Source organism: Cheilinus undulatus, linkage group 18 (genome assembly GCF_018320785.1).
Source record: "Cheilinus undulatus linkage group 18, ASM1832078v1, whole genome shotgun sequence".
Lineage (NCBI taxonomy): Eukaryota > Metazoa > Chordata > Actinopteri > Labriformes > Labridae > Cheilinus > Cheilinus undulatus.
Window position 1 is genome coordinate 27,856,422 of NC_054882.1, and position 15,640 is coordinate 27,872,061.

Sequence of the window (15,640 nt, forward strand, 5' to 3'; positions counted from 1 at the left end):
TGAAAGAGCTTGACGGATACTTCCACCAGATAGTGTTTCTCTCTTCACACTGCCAGTCTCACACAAGTGAGTGAAAGCCCAGTAGCCTTAACGATAAGACAGCAGTGCCATCCGCATACTACACAAGGCTTGACCTGCCATTCAGTGCAGAGATTCTCAGGGCTCCATGTTTTATTATTTCGCAGGATCGGAGGTTGTCTGGATGCTTGAAAAAGAAATCCCTATCCTGAGACAGAGCGGCGGACGTGATTCTTCCAAGTGCATTTTTATGGAATAAAAACAGGTAAGGTGTCTCAGTCAGTCATAATAATGATCTGAATTGATGCAACAGTGTCCTGAGATGATTCACTAGCATTATTGTGTCGCTTTAAGGTTTTCTTTTCCCGCCGTCTCTTACTTGCCTCTGTGAGGTGACCAGTCCCGTTATGTCTTCTGGTATGTGGGGGGAAATCGCAACGCAAAGTAATGATGTCTCACCGCTAATGTCGGTATTTCAGGTCCCCTTTGATCATAACAAACCCATGTATAATGCAGATTGAAAATAGCACCTACTGTGGTGTCACAGTTTGTACTGCCATCCTGTCGATGGTAAAAGAGTGATCCCTGAAAACCTTCTCGCTTTGAACAGAATGAAGAGAAGGAAGGCTGCTTTGAAAAAAAAGAGAGCTGGCAAAATCCACTTGAACTGTGGATTCCAGATTTAAGGCTGTGCTTACCCATGTGGGCTGTCAGTTATGCCACCATGCAGGTGTTAACTCAATCTTACAGAGACTGAAAAAAGCATCAGGCGGTGTGGGAATAAAGGAAAACGAAACTACAATAAAAAGACACATTCAACTCCAAAAATGTGCTTGTGGACTTTGCAGGCATGTCGGTTACTCCCTTAAATAGCAGGGAGGGAAGTAGAGGAGGTTAGGATACCAGTTTAATGACTACCAGATGTTCTCTATTATAATATTCCCTATGCAAACACTGTAAGATTTGGGATAAAATATGGATAATCTGCATTTTATATCTGTGTAACATATGTTAAGTTTGTCAACGTGTTTGTACTGTAAATCATCATTATTATAATTTTAGTGCTAACAAGCTAAAATCTAATTTTGTGTATGCATCCTCATCCGTCATCTCATTATATCCCATTTTTCTGTGGAAGGAAAAAATGAGGAAATTGTGCAGTTCCTGTTCAGTGTAAGATTCTATTTTTTCCCTAAATCTATTAGTTGGTTTACTAATTAGTTATTGCTGAAATTAGCAGACAACATTATAATGCATAAGCTTTTGCATATGCTTCACAGGAAATCAATCCAGGCAAGTGTTTCTGCATGCTCATAAGTGTTGATGCTGTACAGTAGTGGGCTGCTGTGTGGGCGACTGAACCAGAGAACAGATGAGTAGGCTTGTCCTGTGCTCAGTGAATCAGCCTGCTATTAGAGATACATGTGGGAGAGCTGGCAGACAAGGTCTGCAAGTGAGAGTTGTTTGTATTGGAGGGAGTGCACAAAAGAATTAGTAAATGGTTTGTCCCTGATCTTTGACATTGCCAAACCATGGCCAAAATGTTTGCGCATCCATGGAAAGTACCCGGTTTCCAGTGGTCAAACCAACATCTCAAGGAATGAAACTAAAATTGCAGAAGAGGAACACGAGCTGTCACACCAGTGTGTTTATCTCGAGCCAAGTTTCCTGTTTCGGGAAAGCCCTTCCCTTCCTTGTGAAAAGTTCCTGAGCCATGCTGGGTTGTCCACATGACACAGACACTCACCCACTCATGCAGTTTCCCTTGATATGTCTTAGTCATAACTCTGACTTTGCAGGAAATGAATCAATTTCACAAAAGCCCTCTGATATATCCCAATTGTTTAACAAGTTTTCTTGATTGTGAAAATTCTCCGGATTACATGCATCAACTTGCAGCTTTTTGTTCCCTTCTCACTCAGAGCATGAAAATACGATGTTACGCCTGAATCAGACAGTGATTAAATGGTGACTGGGTGTTTCTGTCATTAGCTAATATGGGTGCAGAGAGCATTGAATTCCTCCCATTTTGTGGCTGATGAGCACGGCTCTTTGAAGAGTATTGTGAAGGCCTATTGTGAAACGCCATTGTCAGCCTGCTTGCTGCCACGGTAACACTCTCACACTGGCAGCGGGACTGAAACGCTGCAGTCAGAGCTGACAAATGCACTGCCAGAAAATGTGAGAAAACAAAAAAGCTTTACTTCACCTTGACTATAGTGAGTGAATAGAAATCCAATTTGTGGGATTTTTCACAAGCCATTACTTCTGTTCCCTGCGTGGACGAGGAATGCAAGATATTTGCTTGCTGTATGTAACTGTGTGTGGTTTACTGATGAAGCAGCAACGAAACAAGACTTTCAGAATTCTTCCAGGCTGGCTCACTTTGTGGGGATCATTTTGTTTGAGCATGCTCATACTTTGATGTCTCATTTGTATATAGGAAATCAACAACAGGAGAACAACCTACACTGTTCGTTTATTCCACAGCACCTAATGTAACCATGCCACAGCAGAGAGAAAGTATTTTTAGTTATGGAGAAAGTTTTCCCCTTTTTTGGTCTGAGCCCTTATCCTGCTGATTCTATTAGCGTGTGGGAACGTGTTTATTCTAGTTGCATGAAATGAAGTGGATGGTTTTTAGAAGCTTAGAGGTGAGACAGCTGGGTGTAAAGAGGCCACTGTGCTCTGGGGCTACGCCAGAAAACTTGAGGTCCTTGTGGGATCAATGTTTGCTTTCAGGTCAATGTAAGATTTGTTGGTATGATGATTGTGAAATCTCTTTCTACAAGCTTGTTATAAGTGTACCTTGTGCATGTTTTCCAATGTTTATCCGAGTTATAGCCTTGAAAACGCTTTTACTTATATTGTTTATCATTAAATGTGCTGTCCAGACACCACTGAGCCTGGCTTTGTGAGCTCAGTTGAGCTGACTAAGAGTCACTTTTCTCTTTCAAACAGGATTAAGTTGGAATGTTTGGCAGAGCAGGCAATGACTGGACTGCTGTCATAAATGTGCAGAGTTATCATTTCCTATTCTCCTCGTTTTTTCCTGTCTGATAAGGCCTCATGTTGGCCTGCTTCCTGTGGTCTGGATAGCAATGGTGACACTGTACACTTGACAAATATCATTGGGCATCTCTGCAAACAGGCACCTTCTGTGGGCGAAAACAAGCTGATTTTTAATAAAATTAATTGCTGAGAGTGATCTGCATACATAAACAATGACTAAATTCTGCACCCCCGTCTTCTTCCACAGCCATCATGTCAGGGAAATCTGAAGTAAAGAACAAGTGGGCGGCTGTCAGGGGCCGCTTGGGCTCCTCACAGGACTCAGACACCCAGCAGGAGGCCAACTTGGAGAGCGCCGATCCAGAGCTGTGCATCAGGCTGCTGCAGGTCCCCACTGTGGTCAACTACTCAGGCTTGAAGCGGCGCCTGGAGGGCAGCGACCAGACATGGATGGTGCAGTTCTTGGAGCTGAGCGGGTTGGATCTCCTCCTGGAAGCTCTGGACCGGCTCTCCGGGCGGGGATGCTCTCGTATTGCTGACGCCCTCCTGCAACTCACCTGCGTCAGCTGTGTGCGTGCGGTCATGAACTCCTCTGCAGGGATCCACTTCATTATAGAGAACGAGGGATACATACGGAAGCTCTCACAAGGTTGAGCATATTCTTTTAGTATCAAAAGATTATGACTAAGGGTCTCCTTCCACATGCAATTAAAGAAATTATTTGAAGTATGCAGAACAATTTAGTCAAGATATTTAGGTCAACGTGCATTCAAAAGGAAGATGAAGGACTTGAGGCCTTGCTATTTTACATAATTTGTAATATCTATTTAACTGGTCATAACTCAGGGGATTAAATGGTTCTCTGTGACTCACTCTGCTAACATTCATCTTTCAGACATGTATCCAGCTTTATGTGCAAAGATGAATCATGAAAGGCTGCTTCACACATCAAAAACATACTGTCACGGTCTATTTTGAATATCAGATTTTAAATAAACACATATTTATGTCCTGCAGAACATCAATTCTATAGAAGGCAAAGTTCAAATTAAGCTGCCTTAAAGACTGAAACAAAGCGCTGCGCTTTGGTCTTTACTCGAGGGAGGGGAGGGTGAAGAGATTAAGGCTTGTTTGAAGAGAAAAAGACATAGATGATTTCTCAATATGTGTTTTTTCCTGGTGCTCCACAGCTTTGGACACTTCCAACATCATGGTGAAGAAGCAAGTATTTGAGCTGCTGGCTGCCCTCAGCATGTTCTCTGCAGAAGGCCACTGCCTGGCACTGGACGCCCTGGACCACTACAAGGCAAGCAGAGTCACACTCTCAACATCTGTTTTTGAAAAGTTAAGCTGTATTAGGATTTACCTCACATGACCCTACATCATCATTCTGGGTTAATACACTGCCTTATAATGCCCTCTAGTGGTGGATTGTATGCACAAGTTGTATAAATCAGTAAAATCAGTCTTGTAATGATGCTTGTGCTGACTTTGATTTCTTATTCAGGGTGTGAAGACACAGCAGTATCGCTTCAGCGTGATCATGAATGAAATGCAGGCCACAGATAATGTTCCATACATGGTGACACTCCTTAGTGTCATCAACGCCATCATCTTCGGGACAGATGACCTCAGGAAGAGAGATAAGACGAGGAAGGAGTTTATTGGTAGGTTTCTCTTTTCAGCTGCCATTTAACAATTACTGAGGAGTCTGTGTGGTCTTATGAGCGAGGTCACATCCTGGTAAATAGTATTCCACTCAAGTGCTTTTAGTGAGTGCAGAGAAGGGAAAACAGGCCATCAGCAGGAGCTTTATTACAAATATCTCTGTCACTGGGTCTGTCTAAGAATAGGTCTAATGGCCTCATTCTCCCTTTGACAAAATCTCTGAGAAACACAGCAATCCACAGGTGGATAAGGAATGAGCATTTTTCTTTCTTTTTGGCTTTCCTGGCTTTATTGAGTTGCAACAGTGGATAAAGTGGATAGAGACAGAGTCCAAGAATGCTTGAGGAGTAAAAGGCCACACTATTATGACATTTCCTGAAAACAAGATGTGCCATGAAATTTGGGGAATACGAAAATAAAAGGGCATGAGAGGGGCAGGATTGAACTCATAGATAAGAGCAACCCATCCAAACAGTGCCAGTCCCGCCCCTTTCTGGGGAAAATGGGAAAGATTGGGTCATTAGGGATTTAAAAGCTCAAAATATGAGAACCATACAGCTTAATGGTTATTGGTCAGCGAAATAAACATAATGAAGGACATTTATGTCATACACCAACATCACATACTTTATGTGTGTTGGATCCTAACACTTGAATGAGGATAATAAGTTGGTGAATGTCTGAAAAAGCTGTTAACAGGCAGACAGACTACAGCTCCTGCTGTCAGAGCGAGCTTGAGGTGATTAAGAACACAGCACTGGTCAAACATTTGTCCGCTTTACCTCTTTCAAAACATGCCTTATGGCTTTTTAATTGTTTAAGGCAAAAAAAAAAAACAACAAAATTGCGTTGTTACCGCTGTGGGCTTGTTTTCCCCCAGTTGGGGGCATGGTCACATTAGAAAGCCAGAAGTACATTGCACTGCTCTTTTTAATAGAAATGAAGGAAGAGGCACAGTTGAGGTGTGGTCCTGCTCCTGAACCTTTGCTATGTAGCACCCCTTCATTTGCAAACCAATAAGTTCCTTTTATGTGGTTTCTTTCATGTCATGATTCTTGATCTACCCAAAGTTCCATTTTTCAGGAAGGAAGTGATTTATCCTTAGTTTAAGGTAGTACAAAAAAACAAAATAAAACAAATAGTTTTAGATACAATATTGTGGAATTTCAAAATTAAGCAACAGGGAGATTAATCCTTTTTTTTCCCACGGTTTTAAAATTGTATCAGATTTAAAAATCCTGTAGTGTGCCTTGATGATTTCACAATGGGGCAGCACTAAGTATGCATGCATATACAGGGAATATTCTGCAAAAGTTGAAGAGACTGTGAGTGTGGACTTTGGGATTCAGCCAACACCTATGCAACTAACCACTAGGCCACCAGCATCCCAGCATTGCACATTCTTTGTTTATTTTTCTCATAAGTAGTCTCTATAGTCGTTTCTTTTTAGGGAAATGTAATTACTTTCACCTCTAATGAAGGATAAGTCGGCCATCTTCCATCCATTTATTTTCAGTTCACAGCTCTTGTTGCCTGTTGAGTCTTTCCCAGCATTGCTAGATCAGAACAGGATTAAATGTGGACTTTGAGTTCAGAGGTGACATTTTTCCCATGAGGCATCAATGTGAAATGTCCCAAAGATTAGTAGATTCATGCCACTTTGAAAGCATGCCATAGTTTCATCTACAATACGCAAACCCTTCTAAATCACCTAAAATGCCAGCCACCACCTTGGAGCAATCAGCCATTTGTGCAGCCACTCCTCCTCTGTGATTGCTCACCTGTGACTTCCTGCCATCTCTAAAACAAAACTAACATATGTGACTGTGGAGGATGGATATGTGTCACCTTACAAGATAAACTTTCTTAAAAGCTGATAGTTGTGCTTTGTTGTGATACTCTGGACTTTGATTTCTGTCTCACAGGACTCCAACTTCTTGATATTCTGCCAAAGTTAAGGTGAGCCCTCCTTTCATTGCTCGCATTTGATTATATCATACTGTTAAGGGAGCTTTTATGCACCAAAGACTTTTTTAAAGGTTACTCTTAAAGTTCATTTTCATTTCAAGTAAAAAGGTTCCTTTTTGGAAAAACACTTTGGTAAATTTGCAACAATCAGTGAGTGATTCATCACTGCCTTCTAAGATGTGAAAATGGCATTTAAATTAAAGAAAGTGTCTCCAGCTGTAATCTGTATATGTGTGGTGTGCAGGGAGCAGGAGGATGAAGATTTGATCATTCAATGTGAAGCTTTTGAAGAAGCAATGGCTGAGGATGAGGAGGAGCTGCTGCGTGTGTACGGGGGCATTGACATGAGTAATCACCTGGAGGTTTTCACTACACTCTTTAACAAGGTGCTCCTTGTTGTTTTCTTTGAAAGTTTCATCCTAAAATCTCCCTCTAAAATCTGCTAGCAAGAAGACTCCACATAATTTGTGCATATTTATGTGTTACTGTGTGTAGGTGAGCAGCTCTCCAGCCTCTCTGCAGCTGCTGTCCATCCTGCAGACGATGTTGGTGCTTGGCCCAAGCCGTTCGGATATTTGGCTGGCTCTGGAGGCTATCACAAACAGAGCCACTTTGCTGGCCCAGGACTGTAAGTTTACAATGAAACTGAAATAAGGGTCAACTCTCTGAAGAGGCTAATGGCTAGCTAATAGCCTCCTCAGTGAGTCATGTGTAAAGATGAGCGATGATTCAGGAAAACAGATCCTAGGGATGAAACTGAAGTAGCTGTTGACACAGAGGATGAAAGCTCTTGTTCTGGGGAGTTCAGTAGTAACAGCTTATCTGTGTGTTTTTTTGCTCCAGCTCAGATGGAGACCTGTGAGAAGATCATGCAGCGGCTGATGTTCTCTAAAGGGAGCAGTGTTACAGATCACCATGAATTGGATGGACTCATCATGAAGGTGGATGAAGCCTTTTTTTTTTTTCAATGTTTGAACACGTGAAAGCAATTTAAGTGCTAGATGAGATAAAACAAAGCAGGCAAAACAGACTGTAGGAGGATGCTAAAGGATAAAGATGGCTGCATAAGAGTGAGACTTTGGCCCTAGCCCTACATTTTGCAGGTTCATATCTAGGTGTAAGGTGTCCTCATTGGTGAGATGGAGAGTTATAGTGAAGTGCCAGGGCTACGTGGCCCTTCAAATAAGAGATTTTTTAAGGCTCTCTCCAAACAAAGGCAACAAGAATTTTTTTACTCACAGTAGAAACTAGAAAAGCACTCGGAGAGCGCAGACCTCCGCCATTAGCCCTATTTCCCAATAGTAAAGAATCCTTTAAAAATTCCTGGATCCAGACAGTGATCCGGATCACTCCCAAAATCTAGTCAGCTCTTCCTTATGCCATTTCTGACATTTCCTGAAAATTTTCATCAAAATTCATCCATAACGTTTTGAGTCATGTTACTAACAAACTAAGAAACCCTGCCGATCACATAACCTCCTTGGCAGAGGTAATGAACGGTATTGTCGTCACTACTGTTTAGGTTATGCTGTTGATGATTAGTGATTACATATCAAAAGCTTGAAGGGTTGTCTCATTTGGTCATGGCCGCCTATAAGGGAGGATAAAGTGGAGAACTTCCTGGGGCCCTGCCAAACCTGGGGCCTGTGGAGGTCAGCAAAATCAAGGTCTATTGTAAAGTTAAGCTGTGATAACCATATTTAATGTTTTTTACCCGGAGAAAAAGCCACTTAATAGGGATGAAAATGTGGCAAAATTGAGCGTATAGCGGTGGTTTAGGCAGGCCACAGAGTCAAGCAATGCCATATATTCAAGATCAGCAGATGTCAGGCAAGCCCTCATCAGCTGACATCAAGCTGATTTGCTCCAAGCATACTATTGGCTAATTGCACCCATGCTGTTATATTGAAACTGCTGTAGCTTGGACATGCATTGCCTCTGCAAGCGCTTTTTGCAAGTTAACTTTGATATGTGGCTGTGGGAGGTAGAGAATAATTGAGTGGGGGGTTTATTTGTAAATATTCATCTGTTTGTGTTTTTTTTTGTGAAGGTGGATAAAGCTGTTCAAACTGGTCTGGATTATGAGGATGATAAAAAGACAGACACAATCATCACTTCTTCTCAGAAGCCGTTGTGTGCCTCTCCTCCTCCACCTCCCCCTCCACCTCCTCCCCCTCCTCCTCCCCTACCCCCTGGCATCAGCGGAGCTCCACCTCCTCCTCCACCCCCACCTCCTCCACCACCGCTCCCTGGAGGGTTCGGTGGACCTCCGCCACCTCCTCCGTTACCCGGGATGCCGCCGCCGCCGCCACCACCACCACTTCCTGGCATGGCTCCTCCGCCGCCTCCACCACCACTTCCTGGCATGGCTCCTCCGCCACCTCCACCGCCCCTACCAGGGATGGGTGGCGGACCACCACCACCACCTCCCTTACCGGGGATGCCGCCTCCACCTCCTCCTCCCCCAGGCATGATAATGGCTCAGAGCAGTCAGGTGCTTGGTTATGCTGCGCCTGCAAAGACGAGCCGATGCCCCACCCTGAGGATGAAAAAGCTCAACTGGCAGAAACTCCGAGCTGTAACGGGTGAGACAATAAAACATTTGTGAAGGCTGAAATTGTTACAATCTATCATTTTTCTTTATAATGGCTGAATCTAATATGAAGAGTGTCAACACAGCTTTGATGCATTCCCAAATTATGAAGTAAAATCACTTTTTAAAAAGTTTAGCCACCATCCGTCAAGATTTTCTCACCCTTTTAGGCCATTTTATGTTTAAAGTGTAATGTGAGTGCAGAAGTTGCTGTGTAAAAAAATAATGTGTAAAAAATAACTGATGGATCTGCTCTACTAAAGGGAAACTAAATAGACCATTTCTCTTTTTTTGATGATATTTGTGCAGAATTGCTCTGATGTAAGCGAGGAAACATTACTTTAAATTAGTTTTAGATACATATTAGCTCATGACAGGTTGCTTTCTTTCTCTCCCTGCACCTACACACAGATGGTCCCTCCATGTGGGCCTCGGTTCAGAAGGAGCCTCCTCCTCGGGAGCCGGACTACAGCAGTATCGAGCAGCTGTTCTGTCTCCCAGTGACCGAGCACAAAGACAAGGGGGCAGCTGCACCTGTCAAGAAGGAGCCTAAAGAGGTGTGCTTGGTCAACACTCGACATAGCTCCTTGGAGCCTGTAGCTCTCCGAAAACGCATGCCTGATTATTAAAGTTGAATAATCAATATGTCTCTTTTTTTTATAGATTACATTTATTGATCCAAAGAAAAACTTGAATTTAAACATATTCCTAAAGCAGTTTAAATGGTGAGTTATTAAATATTTTAATGTTTTTTTTTTTTCCAACACTTTCCTGCACACTTTTAATAAACGCTTGTCTCTGTCCAGCACAAATGAGGACTTTGTAGCCATGATTCAGAAAGGGGACCGTTCTAGGTTTGATGTGGAGGTGCTCAAACAGCTTCTGAAGCTCCTACCTGAGAAGCACGAGGTTTGTACTTTAAATTCTTCTCCTTTGTGCTTTTATCCCTCACGGATCTGCCACCAAGGACTCACTTGAAAATGGCGAATGCATGACTCACTGTTTTGTTTTTTGTTTTTTATGTAGATTGAAAACTTGAAATCATTCCAAGGAGAAAAAGAGAAGCTGGCAAATGTTGATCGTTTTTACACCTTCCTGCTCACAGTGCCATGGTAGCTTTTCTTACCTAAGTGCTGTTTAATTATGTGCATTCATTATATTCTAAGGCCAATCTCTGCTGTCGTACTCTGCTCCTGATTGACTTTCTCTGGTGTTTGTCCTCAGTTATCAGCTGAGGATTGAGTGCATGTTGTTGTGCGAGGAGACTTCTTCAGTGTTGGAGATGCTCAAACCTAAAGTTAAGCTGGTGGAAGAGGCCTGCCAGTGTAAGTGAAGCCTTCACATGCCATCCAGCAGAAAATATACACCCACCAGCCATTTAATTAGGTACACCTGGCTAATACAGAGTCAAAGCCCCGTCAGAACTGCTTTTATTCTTTGTGGCATAGTTTCAACAACATGTAGGGAATATTCCTCAGAGATTTTAGGTCATTGATATGATAGCATCACGCAGTTACTGCAGATTTGTCGGCTGCACATCCATGATGGGCATCTCCTGTTCCACCACATCCCAAAGGTGCTCTATTCTATCATCTCAAACCAGTCTGCCCACTCTCCTCTGACATCAAAAAGGCATTTTCATCCACACAACTACCTCCCTGAATATGTTACCTTTTTTTTTGGACCATTCTCCTTAAACCCAAGAGATGGTTGTGGGTGAAAATCCCAGGACATCAGCAGTTTCTGAAATTCTCAGACCAGCCTGTCTGGCACCAACAATCATGCCATGTTCAAAGTCACTCAAATCCCCATTCTGATGCTCAAGTCATCTTGATCATGTCCACATGCCTAAATGCATCAAGTTGATTGTCTTATTAGCCATTTGTCTTAACAAGCTTTTGAACAGGTGTACCAAATAAAGTGGGCGGTGAGTGTATATCATTTATTGTCATTTAACACCTTGTATCTGATTTTTCAGCCATCAGAGAGAGCACTCTCATGCCCAGTTTCTGCAGACTCATCCTTGACGTTGGAAATTTTCTTAACTATGTGAGAATGCTCTTTAGTCTCATGTTTATTTTAGTGAAGCTGACATTTAGAAAGAGCTTGCATTTTTAATTATCGTTCCACTTTCAGGGAAGTCACACAGGGAACGCCGAGGGGTTCAAGATCAGCTCTCTGCTCAAGCTTACAGAAACGAAAGCCAACAAGAGCCGCATTACACTGCTTCATCACATCCTGGAGGTACACTTACTGGCTCACAGCTGCTTAAGTGTTTTCCTTTCTACATTTATGAACCTACTTAATTAGACAATGTGGCTGTTTTTACAGGAAGCAGAGGTTAACCACCCAGAACTGCTGGATCTGCCAGAAGATATCGAGATCTGTGAGAAAGCAGCAGGGTAAAGAAACCTTTAACATCTACTTTAGCCATTTTAATTGGCCCTCAGTGTACTGTAACAGACACATTAGTGAAGGTTTTACTCTTTGTCCTCAGAGTTAATCTGGACTCTGTTCAGTCAGAAGCCAGTGCCTTACTAAAACGACTGAACGAGACGGCCAAGAAGGTCTCCAACTCTGTTGAAGAGGTTAAAGAGCAGTATGCCAAAGTTATTGAAGTAAGCTGATGATACACTCTGTCTTGCCTTCAAACCAAGCCAACGCTTTATGACTCAGAGCTGTTTGAAAGCTTGATCCAAAGCCCAAAATTTCTCCCTTTTTTGTCTACTGCAGGAAAGCGTGGAGGCGTGTCAGGCTCTGACTGAAAGGTTCACTGCCATTGAGAAGAAAAAGAGCGATCTAGCTGTGTATTTATGCGAAGACTCAAATAAGCTGTCACTCGAGGAACTCTTTGGAACCATCAAGACTTTTCGAGGACTTTTCATTAAAGCGCTGAAGGTCAGGGAGATCCAAAACTATCTGAAAATGTTTGCAGCTTTTTGTACACTAGATGTTTAAAACTATCATGTTGAGCTGTTTTAGACACCGTGTGTTTTTTTAAAGTCAGCTGTAGGGTTATGAGTGCAGTAATATCTTTGTAACATAAAAGCATAATACTGTGGGAAAGCCTGGAGATGTCAGCCCAAATGATACAGACACAAATTGCTAAGTACATTTTGTACTTGGCAGTGAGTGACATCCTAACTTTGATAACAGGAAAACAAAACGAGAAGAGAGCAGGCGGCCAAGGCAGAGAAGAGAAAGAAGCAGCTGGCAGAGGAAGAATCCAAGAGACAGAAGGGAGAGAACGGAAAAATAAGTAAGCTGTGAACAGCCCTCTTTTCAACACTGGAAATTCCTTGAAGATATGTCAGTTGAACTGCATGCATTTAAAGCCTTCTTTTTACTCCTCTTTACTAGTCAAGAAAGGCTTTGTGCCACAGAATGACGGCTGCATCATCGATCACCTCCTGGCGGATATCAGGAAAGGTTTCAGCTTAAGAAAGACCAGGCCAAGGTGCGATTCGGAAAGCCTCCCTTCTAGTGAAAAGCATAGGGATACCCCGTCTGGTAAGGACAAGAGATTGTGGCCTACATTTGCAGATTTGCTCCGCCTCTGAGCCATTTACTGCGAGCCACAACGCAGCCCTGCCACTTCATATTGGCTTTTTCTTTGTTGCAGTATAACCCCACTTCCATTGTTCGCTAATTCCACTGCTTTTCGCTTTAGCAAGCTACACTAGCATTTTATATTCATGCTTCTCCATTGGAATCATCACCCCATGTTAAATACATAATGTCTAACTCCCCATCACTACCACCTCCTTCTCCCCCTCAGGATCAAGTGTGAAGCCTGTCGAAGAAGAAGCCGCAGAAACAGCCACCATTTCCGCGCCCACCAAACCTCAGACAGAGGGTCACCCAGTCACCGCAGGCGAAGTGAACGGCTTCATCAGCCCTTCAGAAGAGGCTCCTCTGGCGCTGGAGAGTGCAGTGCAAGACGGGCCAGCTGCACCTCCCAGCACACCCCCAATAAAACCAGCCATGACAACACAGGCACCCCTGGAAAGGCCAACATCACTGCAGGAGAAGCAACACCCACAGGAACCTTCAATTTTACTGCTGGATATGACACAGCCTCAGGCTGAAGAGGAATATCAGACATGTCATCCTACAACAAACGGCTTTTCATTGGGTTCAACTGAGACCAGCGCCATCAGCCCGTCTTCCCTCTCAGATTTAGACCTACTAGAGGCTGTCTTAGACAGCACGCCCAGCTCAGTACCAGAGAGGGCTATACCTGAGGAGCCTGCAGACATTAGTGTTAATGTTCAACTTAAGGAAAGTCCTTCAGTTAATACAGACAATGTGACACAAGTAAGTAAAAGCAATATAAGAGAAGAAGAGAAAGGTGAAATTAATAAAAGCCATTCAGCAGAGACTGCAGGACAAGAAAAGCAGGAACACATTATCGTAAAAACGTGCAAGCAAGATGACATCATCAGCCATAAACAATCAGACCCCAAAGGGAATGTGGCCAAACTCGGTGAGGGTATCGAGGGGTTTGACGTCCCAGATGGGCAGGAATCAGATATCCAAGATCTGCCATCAGTCTCTGAATCAATATCCCCATCAGTTAGACCTGAACCAAAGAAACAAGGGAGCATCTTTAGACGAAGCAAAAAGAAGAGTAATTCAGGTATGCCATCCATATCCACCAATAAAGAAAATGTTGGGAATGTTAGTCGTTTGATGTGTCTTAAAGGGAACTCCTTATTTGTGTTGTTTTTATTCCTTTTAACATTTTATATTTTATGCTTAGGCTGTTTTAGTGTATATTAAGTATTTAGCATGTGACATGCATTTTATTAAAGAGTTTGGATGCAGTGTGAAGCCCTTGATTGAATATTGAATGGATGTCAATATGGCCAGTGTGTTTGAATTCTCTGTTCTCCATTCTGAAACACAAGGTAACAGTGGGAAAGGACACACTAGACATAAAAAAGGCTGTGTGTTGCAGTGAGGTAGGTCAAAACGGTGGGATGGCAAAACTGTAAGCAGGAACATCATCCTAATGAGTTCAGTCACCGTCAAAGCTTTGTCCTGAATAACACATCATTTGTTGGTCTAACTGGATTAACTGGATTTCATTTGTCTCTGTTGTCCAGCTTTAGCACTTGCTCTCTCTTCAATGCTTGTGCAAGTCAGTTGTGGTCAGGCCCAAAATCCTAACAGCATTCAGCCAAATGTATGTTGAGGTGTTTCTAATGTGCATCAGATGAGGAGAGAACTAACCCTAAAGGTACTCTGATGTTAAGAAGTTAATCTTATTTAATCAGCACTTTGAAAAATCTAACACCACAGTGTTCTGATCTTACACAGCCTTGCAGTTTGTGGAGTCATTGTGTAGTCATTGTGGACTGAGTTATTTCATAAAAGTTGTCACTTTTGTGTCTCTACTCTCCATATTTTCCTGTCCATTCTGCAATGAGACTGGTTAACCTACTAACAGTCTCGTGTGCTTCCTTTGTTTAAACTGCTGATCTAACTTCATTCTGTGTTAATTAAAACGTGTTTACCACCAGAAAAGAAAACCGTAACACCATAAAGCCGATTTAGTCAAGTCATTAGAATCCACAATGGAAATAAATTCTAATCCAAGTTAACATATTTATCTTGCTGTAAATATGCTGGCCTATAAAAAATAATTAAAGACTTTAATTTAAAAATGTCGAATCCATTCATTCATTAAAGTCTTTTTCTCCCTAGGTGACTCCAGAAAAAGAAAATCAAGAGGGAAAAGAAAATGTTAATGCTACCGAACTGGATGGACTGAAGTTTATTTTATTTATTGAGAAAACACAAGATTTGACTCTGGGGTGGATGCAGAAGTCTTCCTTTTGCAGTGATTTGTTTTCAAGACAAGAAGAGGAAACTCATCTGAAGCTGGAACTGTCAACGAAAGAATGTTAACATGTCACTTTATGTAAATGAGTTGCAGCTTTTGTGTATAATGATTGCTTTGGATTCAGACAAAAAGAAGTGGAATATGCTTTCTATGTTTTGTACAGTTAAATGCAGTAAATGTGTTTTTGCTATGAGCTCTATTAACTTGTGCAGAAAGAAAAGATGCAGTGTTTGGTGCAAGATGTTTAATTCATAAAAAAAATGCTTTAAATACATGTCTTAATTTAAACTTTATATACATATATATTAACAAGATGATCTCTAATGAGAAATATCAGAAAAGCATTTAATGGATTGTAACTTTTAATGTTTAATATATTTTAATAAAAGTGATTTTACTGTTCAACTCTTGTGTTTGATATCACAGTCATGAAAAGGCACTATGAAGCAAACAAAAGTCCCATTATTGTGGTGTTGCAGTGTGTGTCTGTGGGTTTGATCATCAAGGGGCCAGTAGATAAATATGTAATTTAG

The 15,640-nt window shown here is 42.1% G+C and overlaps 1 protein-coding gene across 6 annotated transcripts; it reads left to right on the forward strand.

Annotated features, from left to right (window-relative positions):
• The first annotated feature begins 81 nt into the window (after positions 1–81).
• Positions 82–15,512, forward strand: inf2 (inverted formin 2). Of its 6 annotated transcripts, none has more exons than XM_041812650.1 (24): positions 82–283; positions 3,278–3,679; positions 4,221–4,336; positions 4,538–4,697; positions 6,624–6,657; positions 6,911–7,052; positions 7,162–7,294; positions 7,510–7,607; positions 8,717–9,251; positions 9,671–9,816; positions 9,923–9,984; positions 10,066–10,168; positions 10,286–10,371; positions 10,484–10,584; positions 11,238–11,308; positions 11,396–11,503; positions 11,591–11,661; positions 11,757–11,877; positions 11,993–12,157; positions 12,416–12,518; positions 12,620–12,769; positions 13,038–13,898; positions 14,170–14,223; positions 14,969–15,512. In XM_041812650.1, exons 2-23 carry the CDS (start codon positions 3,283–3,285, stop codon positions 14,220–14,222), a joined length of 3,816 nt encoding a protein of 1,271 aa, XP_041668584.1. In that variant the 5' UTR covers positions 82–283; positions 3,278–3,282; the 3' UTR covers position 14,223; positions 14,969–15,512. The 6 variants fall into 6 exon arrangements, 5 of the variants coding, with proteins under 5 accessions (XP_041668584.1, XP_041668585.1, XP_041668586.1 ...); XM_041812651.1 differs by lacking the exon at positions 14,969–15,512 and adding an exon at positions 14,368–14,962; XR_005993293.1 differs by having other exon boundaries at positions 13,038–14,501.
• The last annotated feature ends 128 nt before the right edge of the window (positions 15,513–15,640 follow it).

Coding starts and splice junctions, on each gene's coding strand:
- inf2 (XM_041812649.1), top strand. CDS start 3,283: ATGTCAGGGAAATCTGAAGTAAAGAACAAGTGGGCGGCTGTCAGGGGC. Junction 4,698..6,623: donor GACGAGGAAGGAGTTTATTG/GTAGGTTTCTCT, acceptor TCTGTCTCACAG/GACTCCAACTTCTTGATATT. Junction 6,658..6,910: donor GATATTCTGCCAAAGTTAAG/GTGAGCCCTCCT, acceptor TGTGGTGTGCAG/GGAGCAGGAGGATGAAGATT.